The sequence below is a fragment of the Myodes glareolus genome, chromosome 9, assembly GCF_982192425.1.
Source record: "Myodes glareolus chromosome 9, mMyoGla1.1, whole genome shotgun sequence".
NCBI classification, from domain to species: Eukaryota; Metazoa; Chordata; class Mammalia; order Rodentia; family Cricetidae; genus Myodes; species Myodes glareolus.
The window spans coordinates 95315312-95335823 of NC_142034.1; the positions used below are offsets into that span (position 1 = coordinate 95315312).

Genomic DNA, 20512 nt, shown 5'->3' on the forward strand with positions numbered 1-20512 from the left:
ACCTTTGGCTCCCTTCTAGGTCCTGTAGAGGACTTCCTACTGAAAAGGGCAAAACAGTCTCCTGAGGATTTTGATAAGCTCTATGTGGTGGCAGCCTCTTTTGAAGACGTGAATAACCGCACCACGGTGAAGGCACTGTTCAATAACCAGGCATACCATTCCCCTGGCCTGGCTCTGGCTCTGGTGGACAATTTTCTCTTCAAGTTTCTTTCCGGTGCCAATGCTTCCATCACCACAACCAACTACCCACAGCCTCAGACCGCCAAAGAGCTCTCGGAGAGTATCTTGTACCAGTACGTTAGTTCCTTCTCCCAGCTTCAAGCCTACCCGTCCGTAGGGACTCTTGCTGCCACTCACAGGTTTCCTTGAGCTGCGGCCTCACGTTCTGTCTTTCACAGGGGCCCTAAAGGACATTACCTTGTCGTCAACTTTCTTTTCGGAATAGCTTTCCTGTCGAGCTCTTTCTCCATCCTCACGGTCACAGAGGAGAACATTAAGTCTAAGCACATCCAGTTTCTCAGCGGCGTCAGCACGGCTGCTTTCTGGCTCTCCGCGCTGCTGTGGGATCTCCTTTCTTTCCTTGTCCCCACTCTCGTGCTGGTGGTGAGTACTGGGTGGGTGCTGGGCTCATGCTGTGGGCCAGGGGCTCCCCTTAAAATCCCATGCACAGAACCAGAACCAGCTGGGAAGTTGAACTTGGAATCAGTCCTGGCTAGAAAGGCAGATACGAAAGCTGTCTCATCACCAACTGTGGTCAAGTTCATTTAGCTTTAATATCTTCAGAAATGGGGTCCCTTGGGCTATGGTGTTTATGTAGCACCCACAGAACTGCTGCCTCCAGTCTGTGTTTTGGAGATGTGTGTGTATTATTCAGAAGTAGGTAACCAGAGAACGGGGTGAAGAACTTAGATATAATTGAATCAAGTAGTCCGAGGGTTCCCCGATCATCCTGTGCAGAGTGGGTCACCCGCTGCTTTGTTCTGTGTGTTTTATCAGCATCTCTCTGTCCTTTATTTGCTTCACTGTGTTACTGCGACTCAGGGCGGCTTTAGTTCACAAGCGAATGCCTGTGAAGTACTGCTAACGCTTGTTTTAAATCCTGAGATGACGGGCCTGTACGAGGGCTCTGTGAGTGAAAGTGTTTGCTCACAGGCCTCGGGCCTGAGTTTCCTCTCTAGAGCATATACAATGGCAGGAAGAACCAACTCGAGAGTGGTCCTCTGTCCTCCACCCACACATCCCTGGCACACACGCGGTAACTCCACCCCACCCCCACAAATACATAAATTAATTAAAGCAGAAAGTACTGTATTCCTAGCACTCACTGACTTTTCCAAAATTTCCCCTCTCCCGATTTTTAAGCTGGTGTTTCTGTGGTATAAGGAGGAAGCATTTGCACATCACGAGAACACTGCGGCGGTGGTCCTGATAATGATGCTCTACGGCTGGGCTGCCATCCCCTTCGTCTACATAGTCAGCTTCTCTTTCAAAACTCCTGGTAATGCATGTGCTAAGCTGGTGGTAATGCTCACCTTCCTGAGCATCTGCCCCATTGTGCTTGTCACGGTCACAAGCGATAAAGGTGAGATCACTTCTATGTCTTGTATAAATCTCTGCTCTAACAACCCCGGTCATTAGACTCTCAGAAATGTGTGTCTACCTCCCAAAGACCTGTGAGGAAATGTTCAGAGCTGCTGTAGGCTGAAGATTCCCACCTGGAGTGTGCCAAACACATCTCCAGAGGAGATGGACAAACAGTTCAGTCAAATCCACTCAGTAGATTATTGCTCAGTTTAAGAGTGGACTACATTGAGCAAAAGCGTCTGCTATGTCTTGGGTTAAGTCCATGAACAGACAAAGTTTCTCCTGGAAACAGAATCAGAGAAGGGGCTGCCTCTGGGTTTTTGGGAAGGGATTGACTAGACAAAGAACACGCCAGGGAACTTTGAGAATGAAGAGTGTTCTTGATCGTGAAGGGGTACTAGTTTACACGGACCTACGTATTTACTAATCATTGTTTACCTGTGATCCATGCATTTCACTAAAATGTAGTGTCTTTACTTAAAAAGAAAAAAAAGATGAGTAAATTAATGAGCCAGCATTGGAGGAAAGGGCTCCTGGTAAGAAAGAAGCTAAGGCTGAGTCATTATTTACAACCTACACCTGAAACTGACTTCGTCACGCTTACACTACCATCTCTGGGTCAGGGCTGGACGAAATGACTGAGAAGTTATCTCTACAATGCTCTTTTTATTAGGATTTATTTTATTATCATGTGTATGTGTCTGTGTTCTCCGTGTGAATGTGCACATATGTGGGGGTTCACATGGAGGTCAGAAAAGGGCATCAGATCCCCTGGAACCGTGCTGATAAGTGACTGTGAGCTGACGTAGTTGTTGGGAGTCAAACTCCAGCCCCCAGGAAGGGCAGAGGTTCTTAGCTGCTGACGTCCTCCCAGCCCTGCAGAGCTCACTCACCTTTATGCCTCACAACTTCACACTGAGTTTTCTTCCCTTCCCCTTTTTTCTTTATTTTTAAAAGTAATTTTTACTTGGGGGCTTGGCGAGATGGGTCAGTGGTTAAGAATACTGGCTGTTCTTCTAGAGAACCCAGGTTTTATTCCCAGCACCCACATGGTAGTTCACAGATATTTGCAACTCCAGTTCCTGAGGTCAAGGTACTAAAAACACACACTCATACATATAAAAATTAAGAAAAGGGCTGGAGAGATGGCTCAGCGGTTAAGAGCTTTGCCTGCTCTTCCAAAGGTCCTGAGTTCAATTCCCGGCAACCACATGGTGGCTCACAACCATCTGTAATGAGGTCTGGTGCCCTCTTCTAGCCTGCAGACATATACACAGACAGAATATTGTATACATAATAAATAAATATAAAAAAATTAAGAAAAATTCTTTTATGTGCATAAGTCTGCCTGAATGGCTGTATGTACATTGTTTGCATGCCTGGTACCCATCCAGAAAACTGTGTCAGACTCCTCAGAACTGGACGTCGAATGCTGTGAGCCGCCATGTCGGTGCTGTCTGTCTGAGCTCACCTCCAACCTGTACCGCTCTGCCTTTCCACCTCTGTTCACACAACCTTCCTGTAGCCATGCCCCCCTAGGCTGTTCTCAGACACAATGTGTTCTTCAGGCTCACCTACAAGAATAAGGACAGGGAGTGACAGATTCTGGCTTAGAGGTTGAATGGATCAAGGGAGAGTCAACGCCAGACGAGGAGGAAGCCAGGTTTCTGCTGGAGACCTGGAAGTATGATGGTCTGGGCTAAAGCGGGTTAGGAGGAGCGGTGAGGTGTGCTCTTTGACTCACGCAGGTAAAACCAGTGCTTTCTGTTCTCTCTGCAGACCTTGGCTATGCAGAACTCTCAGACTCCTTGGATCATGTGTTCCTAATACTTCCTGGACATTGCCTGGGGATGGCTTTTTCCAATTTGTACTATAACTTTGAACTAAAAAAGTTTTGCAATGCTAAGAAGTTGAGTGATATTAAGTGCAATGATGTTTGTAAGTATTATTAATGAAATTAGCCAATAACAGTTTTATTTATTTTTATTTCATGTGCTTAGCTGTTTTGCCTGCAGATATGTCTGCATAAGGGTGTTAGATGCCCTGGAACTGGGGCTCCAGACAGATGTGAACTGCCATGTGAGTGCTGGAAATTGATCCCGGGACCTCTGGAAGAGCAGTCAGTGATCTTAACCACTGAGCCATCTCTCCCCTCCCAATGCTGATGACATTTTTATCCTGATATGATTTATATAATGTGATTTTATTTTTTGGGTTGTTTTTTGAAACAGGGTTTCTCTGTTAAGCACTGGCTGTCCTGGAACTCACTCTGTAGGCCAAGCTGACTTTGAACTCACAAGGCTCCATCTGCATCTGCCTCCTGAGTGCTAGAATTAACAGTGTGCACAACCACTACCCAGATGATTTGTCTTTTTTGAGACAAAGTCCATGTATCCCTGGCTGTCCAGGAACTCACTATTTAGACCAGGCTACCCTTGATCTTGCAAAGATTTATCTAGTTACAAGCATGTGCCACCCAACCAAGCTGTAATTCAATGCAAAATTCACCTTTTATATGAAACGACATGGTATTTGCACATAAGCTATGCGCATCTGCACATTCTCCCCACACACATGAATATGTGTGTGTTGCTTGGGATCTAACACAGAGCCTTGTGCATACTAGACAAGTGTTCTGCCATTGAACTATACCCAAGTCTGTTCCCACATACTTTAAATTATCTTTAAATTTCTTAAAATAGTTAATATAGTGTAACTGCTATGTAAATACATGTTGTGTAAATAGCAGTTACACTATGTTTGAGAATAATGATGAGAAGAAAACTATAGATGTTTAGTACAGATACAGTTTCTATTTTCTGAAAATTTTTACACCCCCAGTTTCTCATTGATTGAACCCCATAGATACAGAACCTAGGAATACAGAAAGATGACTGTACTGTGCAATTTTGTATGGGACTCAAGAATCAGTAGGTTTGGGGGCTGGAGAGATGGCTCAGAGGTTAAGAGCATTGCCTGCTCTTCCAAAGGTCCTGAGTTCAGTTACCGGCAACCACATGGTGGCTCACAACCATCTGAAATGAGGTCTGGTGCTCTCTTCTGGCCTGCAGACATACACACAGACAGAATATTGTATACATAATAAATAAATATTTTTTTAAAAAAAAGAATCAGTAGGTTTTTTTTCAGCCAGGCAGTGGTGGCGCATGCCTTTAATCCCAGCACTCGGAAGGCAGAGGCAGGCGAATTTCTATGAGTTTGAGGCCAGCCTGGCCTACAAGAGCTAGTTCCAGGACAGGCCCCAAAGCTGCAGAGAAACCCTGTCTTGAAAAACAAACAAACAAACAAAACCCAAATAACAGATAATAACTGGGCCTGGCTCAGTGCTTGCTGCCAAGCCTGATTACCTAAGTTTGACCCCTGGGACTCACAGGTTGGAAGGAGAGGACCAACTCCCACAAGTTATCTAACTCCTAATGTATAGCATATTTGCCCCCTGCCCTATGTGCACGTGCACGCACACACATAAATAAATAAACATAATTTTACAAATGAAGGGCTAGAGAGGTGGCTCAGCTGTTAAGAGCATTGGCTGCTCTTCCTGAAGCCCTGAGTTTGATTCCCAGCACCCACAGAGTGACTAATAACTATTTGTAATTCCAGTTTTGGGGGGGGCAATGTTTTCTTGGCACCAAGAAAATGCATGATGATATACAGACATGACACACAGGCAGGCAAAAAACCTATATACAGAAAATAATTTTAACAAGATAATACCTATGGGTTGAAACTAAGTAGTGATTTTTTTTTAGAGGGGATGCAGTGAACTTTATTGATGGTATTCAAGAGAGTAGGGCTCCCTAAGCCCCTCCTGCTATCTGGGGGTCTGGGATGGAAACTGTGAGGGAGAGCTCAGTGTCAAGGGTTGAGTTAGGACAGGGACTGCTCAGCAGCCGAGGGCTTCTCTCTTGCTGTGTCCTTGCTGGGGTGGGTGGTCCAGGGCGGGCTTCTTACTCCTTGGAGGCCATGTAGGCCATGAGGTCCACCACTCTGTTGCTGTAGCCGAACTCATTGTCGTACCAGGAAATGAGCTTTACAAAGTTGTCATTGAGAGCAATGCCAGCCCCAGCATCAAAGGTGGAAGAGTGGGAGTCACTGTTAAAGTCGCAGGAGACAACCTGGTCCCCAGTGTAGCCCAGGATGCCCTTTAGTGGGCCCTCGGATGCCTGCTTCACCACCTTCTTGATGTCATCATACTTGGCAGCTTTCTCCAGGCGGCATGTCAGATCCACGACGGACACGTTGGGGGTAGGAACACAGAAGGCCATGCCCGTGAGCTTCCCGTTCAGCTCTGGGATGACTTTGCCCACAGCCTTGGCAGCGCCAGTGAATGCAGGGATGATGTTCTGGGCAGCGCCACGGCCGTCTCGCCACAGCTTCCCAGAGGGGCCGTCCACAGTCTTCTGGGTGGCCGTGATGGCATGGACTGTGGTCATGAGTCCTTCCACAATGCCAAAGTTGTCATGGATGACCTTGGCCAAGGGGGCTAAGCAGTTGGTGGTGCAGGAAGCATTGATGACAATCTTGAGGGAATTGTCATACTTGTCATGGTTCACACCCATCACAAACATGGGGGCATCCGCAGAAGGGGGCGGAGATGATGACCCTTTTGGCCCCATCCTTCAAGTGGGCCCCAGCCTTCTCCATGGTGGTGAAGATACCGGTCGATTCCACAACATACTCGGCACTGGCATCACCCCATTTGATGTTGGCGGGATCTCGCTCCTGGAAGATGGTGATGGCCTTCCCGTTGATGACAAGCTTCCCATTCTCAGCTTTAACTGTGCCTTTGAACTTGCCATGGGTGGAGTCATACTGGAACATGTAGACCATGTAGTTGAGGTCGATGAAGGGGTCATTGATGGCAACAACGTCCACTTTGCCAGAAGTGAAGGCAGCCCTGGTAACCAGGCGTCCAATACGGCCAAATCCGTTCACTCCGACCTTCACCATCGTGTCTCTGGAACAAGGCTGGCACTGCGCGAAAAGAAGCGGCGGTCTCTAGAACAGGGAGGAGCAGAGAGCCCTAAGTAGTGATTTGACTAACGTGCATGATGCCCTGGGTTGGAGCACCAATAGTGAACAATAAATATAAATAAAAGTATGAAAGAATTATGCTTAAAACTATACAATCATACAATTTTAAGGAAATGAAAAGTACTTTATTGCCTACTTCATTCTTTTATTTTTCCTCAATGAGCATATATTTATTGTATAATTTTCAAATATAGTTACAAAAATTTAAGGCAGATAAGATAAAAAAGAGACTAGAGCCCTTCAGAGCTGATCTGGTCTGGTTTGTAATACTGGATGAAACGCCTAAGGTTTTCTGCACGCTGAACAAGTACTTTCCCACCGAGCTAACCCCCACGTCTCCTCCTGAGATTCTTCTACATGATTGAAAATAAGGAAAAGCCTTTTATTATTATTGTTTTTTATCGCAAATATAATAATCATGCTTTACCGTTGAGCTACATTTTTTTTTTTTGGTTTTTTGAGATAGGATTTCTCTGTAGCTTTGGAGCCTGTCTGGAACTCGCTCTTATAGACCAGACTGGCCTTGAACTCACTGAGATCCTCCTGCCTCTGCCTTCTGAGTGCTGGGATTAAAGACAAGCGCCATCACCACCCAGCCCTTTTATTTCTTTTTTTATTTTTGTTTTATTTATTTGGTTTTGAAATTTTATTTTATGTGCATTGGTGTTTTGCCCGCATGTACGTATGTATGCATGTATGTGTAAGGGATCAGATCCCCTGGAACTGGAGTGGGGGAGTGGGGACATTTGTGAGCTGCCACATGGGTGCTGAGAATTGAACTCAGATCCCCTGGAAGAGAAGCTAGTGCTTTTAACTGCTGAGCCATCTCTCTAGCCTCCTTTTCTTTCTCTTTCTCTCTCTCTCTCTCTCTTGGTTTTTCAAGACAGGGTTTCTCTTCCTTCTTTCTAAAAACAACACAAGCATGGAGTGGGATTTGTGTTGATCTCCTGTGAGCAGGAAGCCCGCCCTGACGTGTGGTGCTGTACCGCCACTCCACTGAAGAAAACTCATTTTCCCTCTCCAGCAGTTGTCTTCTGTGAATAGCGTCCTGGTTAGGGCTGAAACTCCAGGCCCACTTTTCCAAGGCTGTGTTGAGATTTTTTTCTGGCTTGAAGTTCTGAAGATCTTATGTACGCTGTCCTCGTTGTGTGACCACCTCTAGCTCTTAAGATCTTTCTGCCCCTTGTGTTGCATAATTCACTGAGCCTTGGGAAGGGTGTAGTATAGGCTTCCCAGTTAGGGCCGAGCCTTCCAAAGTCTTTATTTTCTGCAGAGACTGTAAAAGGTTTCTCTGCTAATTATCATCTACTGCAAAAAGAACCTTCTCTGGTAAGGGTTGAGCAATGTGTTGATTAATGGGTATAACCATATGTCATTAGGAGTCATTTGATTGCTACATGCATTTAGCAGAATAGCAGTAGGTTTTCCCCTAGGGTTCATGACCCTACTGAGTCACAAGTTCTTGGAATTGTTTTGTTGTTGTTTTTAAGACAGTCTCACACGTATATTACAGGATTCCCTAGAGTTGCTAAATAGTCCAAACTAGTCTCATGTTTATGGCAATCGGCCCACCTTAGACTCCTGAGTACTGTGGTTACAGGTGTGCTCTGTCGCGCTCAGCTAATTACATTGTTTTTATAGAGCCCTGGGTTAAAATAAGGGAAAGTATTGTTGCTTACTATTTGCTAGATGTAGTGATGGCGTTGATAACAGTAATGCTTCTTTTAGTAATACTCATCACTGTGGGAATTTACTTGCTATGCATAAAGATGAGGAATACCTTTGAAAATCTCCAGAAGGGGGAACTAACACATGCTTGTTTCATATCAGACGAAGGATATGTGGTTCAACAGAACATCTATGCCTGGGAGTCTCTGGGGATAGGGAAGTACCTGACTGCTCTGGCTGTCTTGGGACCTGTGTACATCCTCCTGCTTTTCCTCATTGAAGCCAATGCATTCTACATACTGAAATCCAGGCTTTCTGGCTTTGCTAGGAAGGAAAAAATGGTGAGTAAATAGAGATGAAAGTCGTGTAAAAACAGATCAAGGCCTGGCTCTAAGGCAGTGGTTCTCAGCCTTCCTAACACTGCGCCCCTTTACTACAGTTCCTCATGCTGTGGTGACCCCAACCATACAATTATTTTCATTGCTATTTCATAACTGTAACTTTGCTACTGTTGCGAATGGTAATGTAAGTATCTGATATGCAGGATATCAGCGCGACCCCTATGAAAGGGCTGCTCTACCCTCAAAGGGGTGGAGCCCACAGGCTGAGAACCACTGCTCTGGAGCTTCCTTCCTGTGTTCTTTAGCTACCTTGATATATCAGCGGGATCCCAGAGGCCATCAGTCCAATCCCAGGGCAGAGAGGTGACAGCCCATGTCCAGGGACCTTCAGAGGAAGAGAAGAACCTGAGTCAGACCCTGAGACCCTGGTCCATATATGGCCACCTGAGGTGTTTTAAAGGCCAGCTTTTCGGCTGAATAGGAGCAAGCCCCTGGCTTGCTAGAATACCTTGTGAAACACCTCCTCCGCAGTCAGCTATGAGCAGCCCAGAGAAAGGTTAGCTCGTGGAACCAGAATCCTCTAGAGGACACTGGAGGGGGTGGGCTTTTGTTACATCTTCCCTTTCCTGGGCTTTACTTTGGTTTCTTCCAAAAGCTGATGGTTTATGATTTGTGTGCCTACCTCATCATGGATGCAGCACCTTCAGGGTGCACCAGAGAGGCCCGGTCCCTTGACACCAGCCAAGCTCTACCTCCTACCCCTGTAAATGGAAACCAGTTACATGTCCACCCTTGTCTTGGGAACACAGGGAATGTTCCTCGATGTAACAGAGCCGGAAGATGACGATGAAGATATACTAGATGAGGCAGAAACCATCAAGTTTTATTTTGAAACATTACTAAAGAAAAATCCACTTATTGTTAAAGAAGTGTCAAAGGTAAAATTAGATTTGTCTTTGCTCCTTTATCTATTTTTTGTCTTTTATCTTTTTGTCTGTTTTATTTGGGACAGGGTCCTGCTATACGGCCTCCGTAGACCTACCTCTGCCTCCTGGTTACAAGCATATGTCATGCCTGGTTCTTGTAGTCGGCTTTAAAAAGCCAAGGATACTTTTCTTGTGGGCATTTTACACACAGAATCAGCCTTCTGCCGGGCTTGTGGACTGTCCACAACAGCAGACAGGCTCCCAGGGAAGACACACTTAGTGAGGTTTCTCTGTCTGAGAATGAAGCACACCAGAGTTCATTTTTATACCCAGAGACAGAGATCATTGTACCTTTATTGTCTCTTCTGTGGTCACCTGGATAAAGGGAGGGCCTGAGATAGTAAGGAATGAGAGCCATGCTTGCTAAAAGCCTAAGAAAGAATAGAAGGAGAGATGAAATAGGCTTGACTTTTTCTGTATCCAGATAACAACTGTGGAGGTGCCATGTGGTCAAGGGCTCTGGAAACTAGCAGAGCCTCCCGCGTTTATGAGATTCCTAGGAAGAATTTCAAAGGACCTTTCAAACATCTGGGTATTTTTATAGGATTTTATAGGATCCCCCCACCCCAGGTTTGTCAGTCATGCTTTCCTTCCGTATCTAGTGATTAAAAACAAAAAATAGGGACCTGGAGAGATGGCTCAGCAATTAAGGGCACTGGTTGGTCTTCCAGAGGTCCTGAGTTCAATCCCCAGCAACCACCTGTAATGAGATCTGGTGCCCTCTTCTGGCCTGCTAGCATATATGCAAGCAGAATATTGTATACATAATAAATAAATCTTTTTTTAAAAAAAAAAAACAGCCCAACATGCTTTTGATTCCTGTACTGGGGTGCTGTGGAACAATCTTTGCACACTGCAAATATTTATTGCTCTCATTGTTAATAAAACAATGATTGACCAATGACTAGATGGGATTTTCAGGGCAGAGAGAACACTGGGAAGGACAGAGTCAGAAGAGTCACCAGACAAAAAGGAAGCAGGACACGCAGGAAAGGTAAAAGCCATAAGCCTCAGCGCAGAACATAGGTTAACAGAAATGGGCTAATTTGAGTTTTAGGAGCTAGTTAGTAATAAGCCTAAGCTATCAGCTGAGCATTTATAAATAATATTAAGTCCTTGAGTGGTTATTTTAGAAGTGAGCTGCTTGCGATCCCGAATGACAAAAACTCTGCTTACACTGGGGAGACAGAGGCAGATGGATCTCTAAATTTGAAGCCAGCCTGGTTGACAGGGTGAGTTCCAGGACAGCGAGGGCTACACAGAGAAACCCTGTTTTGAAAAACAAAAAACAAACAAAAAACCAAACCAAACCAAAATAAATAAATAAATAAATAACCCTTAAGCAGCATCAAAGGGTTTTATTTGCTCAGGGACAAAGAGAAATGGCGAACCAAGCTGACAATGTGCAGGGGCTGTAGGAAGAAAGGGAACTTTCTGGGCAGTGGCTGGCAGGAGAAGCTAGTCTGAGCTTGGGTCATAAGAGGCAGCTCAGGCCTGCTAGACGGAGCGTGCAATGGCTGCTGGCCTCCTCCCTTCATCTCTGCCTTGTGTCTCTCAGGTCTATAATGGGAAGGTACCTCTGCAGGCTGTGAACAAGGTGTCCTTCACCGTTGAAGAAAAAGAATGCTTTGGCCTTCTTGGCCTCAATGGAGCTGGGAAGACTTCCATTTTCAACATGCTGACTGGGGAGCAGCCCATCACTTCAGGGGATGTCTTTGTCAAGGGTTGCAACGTCAAGTCTGACCTGGCAAAGGTGGGTATGGCATGCAACCAATATCGGTGACTGATGCAGGATTCAGGGTCATGAGGCCTGGAGATTGATCTCTAAAAAGTAATCCCCCGAATCTAAATGCACCCTAGGTGCTTCTCTGATACAGCACTAGCTCTCAAATGCCCACAGGAACCATAGGGATGAGGGAACACACATCCTCCTGTCATTCAAGTTACCATCCAGGTTACCCAGTTGGCAGCCATGGTCAATGGAGGCTCCCACCATTGAGGCTCCTCGGGTGCGTTCTCTTGAGCCCATTTCTACTACGGTCACCCTAGTCTGTATCTTCCCTGTTTCTCTGTAGAATCTGGTAGTTCTGACTTTTCCAACTTCTTCTGCTTACCCCACAGGTTCCCCCTCTTCGTTCATCTCTATCCCTAACAGCTCTTTCTCAGACTCTTTTAGTAACTCTTTTGTCTTGCTTTGAGAGAGGATCTTAAGATGTAATCTATACTGATCTCGAATGTGTGGTCCCAAGGGTCGGGACTATCGGCATGTGCCACCATACCTGGCTCCTGTGGTCGATTGCCATGGTGTTCCTAGGTGCTGTCCACATGTCCTATTGTCCCCATTACCATCCACTTGCTAATGCTCCCCAAGTAGCCACATATCCACCCCAACTCTAGTCCTAATGCCAAATTGTAGAGATCAGCTTCCATGGCTGTGCAAGCCAATCCCCACAGCCTCTTTTCATATATAGTGAGAAGATTTTTGTTTTGTTTGTTTGGTTGGTTGGTTTTTGTTTTTTCAAGACAGGGTTTTTCTGTGTAGCCCTGGCTGTCCTAGAACTCATTCTGTAGACCAGGCTAACCTAGAACTCACAGAGATAGGCCTACTACTGCCTCCCAAGTCCTGGGATTAAAGGCGTGCACCACTACCACCCAACTGTTCTTTTACTTTTGAGATGGTGTCTCATCATGTAGCCCTGGCTGGCCTGGAACCCTCTAGACAGATATCCTCCTGTCTCTGTTTTCTAGCTCTGTGATTAAGGGTGTTTGTGACAACCTGGCAGTGAGACTGTTCAGTGTGTTTGTAGTTGAAGCCTGCAAGGAAGACAGAACAATATTTGAAGTTCATAGCTAAAATGTATCCAGCATTGTAAAAGACAACAGATTATAAATGGATGAAGCCCTGATGGCCACAAACAGGGTAAACTAAAAAGAAAAAAGTTCCAAGGAATATTGTTAGAGTAAAACTTCTGTAAATCAAATACAAAAGAGAAAATCTAAGGTAACCCAGCAACAAAAATTGGGGTCTAGGCATGGTGGCTAACACCCTTAATCCCAGCACTCGGAAAGCAGAGGCAGGAGAATCTCCGTGAGTTCCAGGTCAGTCTGGTCTACAGAGTGAGTTTCAGGACAGCCTGGGTGGTTACACAGAGAAACCCTGTCTCAAAAAATGAAAATAGAGAGATAGAGAGATAGATAGATAGGTAGGTAGGTAGGTAGATAGACAGGCAGGTAGGTAGATAAATGAAAGGTGAATTACCTTAAGAACAGCATTTAGGTTGACATCAGACTTCTGAACAGAAACAAGAGTCCAGAAAACAAAGCTGAAAGGAGTTGAAGATCTGAAGAGCACTTTGATATCAGACATGGAGATGCAGAGTTTGGAGTTTGCTCAGCTGGTTTTTGGTCTTGCTTTGGTCCAGTATTTCTTCACTATGCTCCCTTTCCTCCATTTTGGAGTGGTTGAATATCCTGTGCCATTATATGTTGGAAGTATGTGATCTGCATTTTGACTCTGGACTCTGATTTTACAGGGGATTACAGTTCAGAGATAATATAAATCTCAGAAGAGACTTTGAACTTTGGACTTTTAAACAATAGATTACAGGAACTTTTGAAGTTGGACTGAATGCATTTCTGCATTATGTTATGGTTTAAAAGCCTATGGGGACCAGGGAGTGTCATGTGGTGGAAATGCTAACAAAGACACCCCAGAATCAGGAAGATAGCCCTGTCCGTCTGTGTCTGTCCCCCATCTCCCATACCTTCCCCCTCGTGTGTATAGACCCTACAGCATGCCAGCCAAGGCCAAAAGAACACATTCATTTTACCAAATGTTTGCCTGAAGGCTTTCATGAAAGCAAAGGACTTCCTCTCTGTCTACATGATGCCAAAATTGCAGCAACAGGCAAAATGCAAAGCCTATGGGAACATCATTTTTGATAAACTGTTGACTTGTAGTAGTTTGAATAAGAATGACACCCCTAAGCTCATATGTTTGACTGCTTAGTCACCAGGGAGTGGACCTGTTTGAAAGAATTAGAAGGGTTAGGAGACAGGGGCTTGTTGGAGTAGGTGTGGCCTTGTTAAAAGAAGTGTGTGTAAATTGGGTGTTGGTGGCACACACATCTTTAATTTCAGCATTTGGGAGGCAGAGGCAGGCAGATCTCTGTGAGTTCAAGGCTAGCTTGGTCTACAGAGCAAGTGCCAGGACAGGCTCCAAAGCTACACAGAGAAACCCTGTCTCAGAAAACAAAACAAAACAACACAAGAAGTAATGTAACTGAGGGTGGGCTTTGAGGTTTAAAAAGCCCACACCAGGGGCTGGAGAGATGGCTCAGTGGTTAGGAGCACTGGCTGCTCTTCCCGAGGACCCGGGTTCAATTCCCAGCACCCACATGGCAGCTCGTAATTGTCTCTAATCCAGTTCTAGGGGATCTGATACCTTCACACCAATGCACACAAAATAAGGTTAAATAAATTAAAAAAAGGATAATCATACATTTAAAAAGACCTTAAAAAAAAAGCCCATACCAGTCCCAGTTTCTTTCTCTCTGCCTACGGATCAGGATGTAAAGCTCTCAGCTCTTGGGCCATGACCGCCTGCATGCCACCATGTGTCTAAATGTGTCTAACTCAGATGTGTCTGAAAATCCAAGTTAGTACTTTTCTAAATGAAATCTAAGAAACTTCCCTGGCCTTACTCATCCCTGCTGAACTATTTACTATTGATGCATTCTGGGAGAGAGGAAGCCATTGTCTTCAGCTGTCTAGGTAGGTATCAGTGAGCCCACTGAGCTCCATGGATGGTCCTAGACCTGTGTTTACACAGGCAGCCCTGGTCCCAGAACAGAGCAGAAAGGCTTGAATGTGGAAGAGGGATGTCTGGGAGGGAGAGGGGAGAAGTTATGGGTGAGGTTAACTAGAATGCATTATATACCACATGGAATTATCAAAGAACAACTTTCAATAATTTTAAAAGAATATTTGAAAACCTTCTCTGGGTGTATAGCGACTAAACTGAGTTGGGAGTAGGGTTGTATGGGGATCTATAGAACATAATATTCAGTTAGAAAAGTGCATTAAGCAATGGTAAATATGGGATGGTGCCATTTGACAAACTTCATACAGTCTTGTTCTAGGAGAGCATGGCTGTGTGGGACCCTGCATTAGCACAGAAGCCTGGAGGATACATTCCAGTCAGACCACAGGCCCTGCTGGAGACTCCAGTGGTCTTTATGTAAATGCTTCATGAAGGAAATCTACTTATAGAGTATATGGCTAATAGAAAATATTTCTAACACGAGGGCCAATGAGATAGTTCAGTACAGGCACACTGCAAAAGCCCGAGTTCCATCTCTGAAACCCATCGGAAGGTATAAGGAGAGAACCAACCACAAAATTATCTTCTGGTCTCCAGTTGTGAACCTTGGCATTCTTGCACCCATTTCCTCCTCTACAATACATATATCATATAATAATAATAATAATATTAAGAAGAAGAAGAAGAAGAAGAAGAAGAAGAAGAAGAAGAAGAAGAAGAAGAAGAAGAAGAAGAAGAAGAAGGTAGTAGTAACTTCTTAAAAAAGAAGAAAAGTAAAAACCAAGATGCTTTTCCTGACTCCTAAAACAAGGGGCACTAAGACTTCTGTTTTTGGTACATGTGGAGCAGGAGGAGGGAGCCAAGTCACACCCCTCCTCTTCCATTCTTTAGAGCCTGTTCACCAACACCACCAGCATTGCCATCATCCCACTCATGGCTCCCTCGTGCTGCATATTCCTAACGTAGACATAGATGTTAACAAGAGCTAAAGTGATAGACAAGCCTGAGGTGGTGTCCCGGAACTGCTGGGTTGACAGACGGGAAACTAGCCAAAGAGGCTTCACTCTGACGTGTCTCCATCCCTCAGGTGCGCCAGTGGATTGGTTACTGTCCTGAATTTGATGCCCTGCTAAACTTCATGACAGGAAGAGAGATGCTTGTCATGTATGCCCGTATCCGGGGCATCCCTGAATGCCACATTAAAATCTGTGTAGACCAGATCCTTGAGGACTTACTCTTACACGTGTATGCAGACAAGCTGGTGAAGACCTATAGGTGAGATCTGGGGGTCCTTCATCCTTCCCACCTCCATTTGCAAGATAACCCCAGTTCTCAGCGCTGAGATGTAGGGTTAAGTCCATCAGTTCAGGCATGGAGGAGCTGTGTAGTCCATGCCACGGAAGATGGGTGAAGGGAAGCTGGTTTCTATCCCAAGCCAGAGGCAGTTTTTTGTGCTGAGAACAGGTATATGTTATCAAGTGTGATTATAACAGTTAGATAGGCAGATCTTTATGTCTGCTTCTTCATGGCAAGCTTCCTATTGGGTAGGTTTTCATATTAGACCCATAGTTACCTCGTCCTGACATGTCTCCCAAGAAGTCTGAGGTGGTGTATCACTGTTGCCAGTAACAGAATCCTAACTCAGATTAATCAAAGCAAGGCAAAAGATTGATTTACTTTTTAAATATTTATTTATTATAGATACAGTGTTCTGTCTGCATGTATGCCTGCAGGCCAGAAGAGGGCACCAGACCTCATTACAGATAGTTGTGAGTAACCATGTAGTTGCTTGGAATTGAACTCAGGACCTTTGGAAGAGCAGGCAATGCTCTTAACTGCTGAGCCATCTCTCCAGCCCCACATTTTTACAAACTTTAAAAGATAAATTTCATACTGTAAAATAGTTTAAAATAGCCGGGCAGGAAAACAAAAACAAAACAAAAAGCTGGGCGGTGGTGGTGCACACCTTTAACCTCAGCACTCGGGAGGCAGAGGCAAGCGGATTTCTGTGAGTTCGAGGCCAGCCTGGTCTATAAGAGCTAGTTTATAGTCCAAAGCTATAGAGAAACCCTGTCTCAAAAAGGGGGGAGGGCTGGAGAAATGGCTCAGAGGTTCAGAGCACTGACTGCTCTTCCAGAGGACCCTGGTTCAATTCCCGGCACCCACATGGCAGCTCACAACTGTCTGAAAATCCGGTTCCAGGGGACCTGACACCTTCACACCAATGCACATAAAATAAAAAATAAATAAATCATAAAAATTAAAAAAAAACAAGGTACTAACTGTCCAAATCCACAGGCTCTCCTCACATTACACACTGTGCCCTTGTAGGCAGGTGTCCGGCAGTACCCCATGTTTGGAACTGAACAGTGGAGAGATGCTGCTGACTGGCCAAATGAGTTCAGGTGTCAGACAAAGAGTCTCTGCCCCTTCCCCAGTCTGTTGGCTTGAGTCTTTGGCAGCTTTTTATATTTCCTTGCATATTTAGAGGATCAAATAAATTTACGTTTAAAAAGTTTAGAAGCCAGGTGGTGGTGACGCACACCTTTAATCCCAGCACTCAGGAAGCAAAGGCAGGTGGATCTCTGCGAGTTGTCACCAGACTGCTCTACATAGAAAGTTCCAGAACAGCTAAGGCTACACAGAGAAACCCTGTCTTGAAAAGTCAAAAAGAAAAAGAAAAAAAAGAAAAGTTTAGACTGAAGTTTTGCACACAGTGGATGCTGTGCGAGTTTAACGTGGGGAGCCCCTGGAAGGACGGCTCAGCAGCTGAGAGCGTTTCCTGCTCTTGCAGGGGACCCGGGTTTAGTCTCCAGCACCGACAAAGCAGCTCAGAACTGCTTGTGAATCCAGTTTTAGAGGATCTGATGCCCTCTGGCTGTCATGGGTACCTGTATGCAGGCACACACACACACACATATACATAAAATTTAAAAATTAAGAAAAATAAATAAGTAAAGCCAGTGTAGTGGTGTGCATCTATAGTCCCATGCTTATTGACAGGCCGAGTCAGGAGGATGAGAAGCCAAGTCAGCTGGAACCACATAGTGGGCATCTAAGAAAAACGGCTAACTAAAATGGTCTTATACCCTTGCTCTCAGATGGGTGGTGCCCTACCCCCAGCACTCATAGAGACCCTTGAAGGGTCTCAACCCTTCAACCTGGACATCTAGGTCCATTTAGAGCTTTAGTGAACAAACCAAGTCACAATTCAACCTGAGTGAAAATGATGGGGCTGTCTCTGAAAGCCCCACAAGAGTAGGCATCATCTCAGAGAAGGAAAGCGTCAGGTGCTGAACAAGTGGGCTTCAACACCAGAAGCCACAATCACCATTCTCCATGTCCCCACCTTTGTCCCATCCACACACAGTGGTGGTAACAGGCGCATGCTGAGCACCGGCATCGCCCTCCTTGGAGAGCCTGTAGTCATCCTCCTAGATGAGCCGTCCACTGGCATGGACCCTGTGGCCCGGCGCCTTCTCTGGGACACTGTGGCCCGGGCCCGTGAGTCTGGCAAGGCCATTGTCATCAGCTCCCACAGGTAGAGTTGCATCTGTGGGTCAGGGGCAGAGCCAGAACAGGTGGCTGGGGTGGGACCAGGTGAACAGAAGATATGGCAGCAGCCAGCCCAGGCTCTGCCAGGACATTTCCCAGGCTCTGCATGTGGGTACATTCAGCGTGGGGAATTGGGAATGGCCTGATCTGGGCACAGATACCCTCCTGTCTACACAAGCCTTTGACATTCAGGGTGGGCACCAGCCTCCTCCAGCACTGTCTCAGGCTTTCTCCCTTTCCCCAGTATGGAGGAGTGTGAAGCCTTATGTACCCGGCTGGCCATCATGGTTCAGGGCCAGTTCAAGTGCCTGGGCAGCCCACAACACCTCAAAAGCAAGTTTGGCAGCGGCTACTCCCTGCAGGCCAAGGTGCAGAGGGAATGGCGGCAGGAGGTGCCGAAGTTCAAGGCGTTTGTGGACCTGACCTTCCCAGGTGTGTGATGTGCTGGACACCCTGCCTGGACCTGTTAGCTATAACACCCGGGCTGCCCCTCTGGCCCTCCAGTCCAGCCCTCACAGAAACAGTCTCTCTTGTGCAGGCAGCAATCTGGAAGACGAGCATGAAGGCATGGTCCAGTACTACCTGCCTGGCCACGGCCTCACTTGGGCAAAGGTGAGTGCACCTTAGTTCACCTGCTCTCTAGAAGTGGCACTCATGTGTCCTCTGCCAACACTGGAAATGTTTGTATGCAAGTCATAAGGCATAAGGTTGAGCTGGAAGGAGCCTCGGAAGTCAGCTCTTCCCACCCCCAGGTTTCAGAGAGCAGGGAGCAGGCCTAGAGAGGAGCTACATGCCCAGCGCCACATAGCAGGCCACAGACCCAGTGGGAGACCGCTTCCTGCCACCATTCCCACAGGTCTGGCTCCTTTTTAGGCACTCTGTGCCTTGTCACAGCTCCCAGAGGATGGCTGTCTCTGCACTTCCCCAAATCACCTGTCCCTGTGTCCACCCCCTCACCTACGGGTGGACTTATCTGCAGTAACTGGCTTCCCTCTGCTACAGGTGTTTGGCATTATGGAACAAGCCAAGAAGGATTATATGTTGGAAGACTACTCCATCAGCCAGGTTTCTCTGGAGGACATCTTCCTGAGCTTTACCAGCCCTGTGTCCTCCATGAAAGGAAAAGTCCAACAAGGTCAATCTGTCCTAGACAGCCCCGCTTCACCCTCTCACTCTGTCTCACCTCTTTCCCCACCTCCATCTCCACCTCCCTCAGAGCCTGTCCTGCTGTAATAAAGACCCTAGTGCAAGGTAGCATGCTGTGCACAGCCTGCCGTGTTAGTCGGTCTGACACTGTGACAGATTCCCTAACGGAAGCAGCTTAAGGGTGACGCGGTTTATTTTGGACCATAGTTCAGCGATACAGTCCCTCATGACGCGGAGATAGTACAGGAACGTGAAGCAGCTGGTCACATGACATCCTCAGTCAGGAAACTCAGAGCAGTGAATGCCTGTGCTTGGCTCACTTTCCCCTTTCTATACACTCCCAGATCTCCACCCACAGTGGGTGAGTCTTCCCACCCCTACCTAATCAAGACAATCCCCCAGTTTGTCCTGTCAGACAGGGGCCAGTCTGTCCAGCGATCCTAGGTCCCATCAATTGACCATCCAAATACCATTCCTTGGCAACTCAACACCAAAGCACATTACTTAAATCACAGCCTTTCTCTTTGTCCTCAACTCATGCTCATCTTAGTGCAAGATACAAAAGTCCCCATAGACTTCAACAGCTGTAACAGTGAAAAGTGCACAGCTCACATCTCATCTGAGACTCAAGGCAACCTTTGTTTTTTTTTGGGGGGGGGTTCAAGATAGTGTTTCTGTGTTGTAACAGCTGTGGCTGTCCTGGAGCTAGCTCTATAGACAAGGCTGGCCTTGAACTAAGGGAGGTCCTCCTGCCTCTGCCTCCCAAGTGCTGGGATTAAAGGTGTGCGCCACCACTGCCCAGCTCAAGGCAACCTCTTAACTATTAAATTGTATAAAGCCCAATACAAGTTATATAATAGCAACATACAATGGCACAGAGTAGACATTCTCTTTCCAAACTGGGAAAGCAGAGCTTGGCAAGGAACGGCCAGGCTAAAGGGTAAACACAGAGTTCACTGAGTAGACAAGGGTGGCCTCTAACTCAGAGATTTGTCTGCCTCTGCTTTCATAACTGAAAAGCCAGTACTGTCAGGTCAATGCTGCGGAATTCTGCTGTGGGCTCAAGCTGCAGCCCCGCCCCCTTGGGCCACAGCTGTGTGAGCTTCCCTGCTGGCCCTGGAGGACTTTCCTAGGCGGTTGCTCTTGAGAATCCAGGAACCCTTTCAATTCATTCACTTTCAAATAAATCTGGATCTTGACAAGATAGATGGGGATTACCCAAAATAGACTTCTTTTCAGCGGTGCTGACTTTACCAGTTACATTGCTTTCTCTGAACAGCTCAGATACTCACCTGTCTTCCTAACAAATGAGTTCGTCACCTTTACATCCCTCACTCTAACTCTCACGGTGT

General features: G+C 46.2%; 1 protein-coding gene and 2 pseudogenes across 7 annotated transcripts in view; 1 reads left to right on the top strand and 2 right to left on the bottom strand.

Moving 5' to 3' along the window:
- Positions 1–20366, top strand: part of LOC125401836 (ATP-binding cassette sub-family A member 17-like) — an 80436-nt gene extending 60070 nt beyond the window's left edge. For 6 of the 7 annotated variants that reach the window (XM_048436283.3, XM_048436282.3, XM_048436281.3 and 3 more), the window contains 12 exons: positions 20–293; positions 399–603; positions 1363–1582; positions 3364–3522; positions 8473–8651; positions 9461–9589; positions 11196–11390; positions 15547–15734; positions 17830–18000; positions 18259–18446; positions 18553–18626; positions 19017–20366. In XM_048436283.3, the coding sequence (XP_048292240.3) occupies positions 20–293; positions 399–603; positions 1363–1582; positions 3364–3522; positions 8473–8651; positions 9461–9589; positions 11196–11390; positions 15547–15734; positions 17830–18000; positions 18259–18446; positions 18553–18626; positions 19017–19247 (2213 nt within the window). In that variant the 3' untranslated portion in view covers positions 19248–20366. The remainder of the gene's footprint in view (positions 1–19; positions 294–398; positions 604–1362; positions 1583–3363; positions 3523–8472; positions 8652–9460; positions 9590–11195; positions 11391–15546; positions 15735–17829; positions 18001–18258; positions 18447–18552; positions 18627–19016) is intronic. The other variant, XM_085694715.2, reaches the window with a different exon arrangement.
- Positions 5360–6056, bottom strand: LOC148121029 (glyceraldehyde-3-phosphate dehydrogenase pseudogene; annotated as a pseudogene).
- On the bottom strand, positions 6136–6614 carry LOC148121030 (glyceraldehyde-3-phosphate dehydrogenase pseudogene; annotated as a pseudogene).
- Positions 20367–20512: the final 146 nt, after the last annotated feature.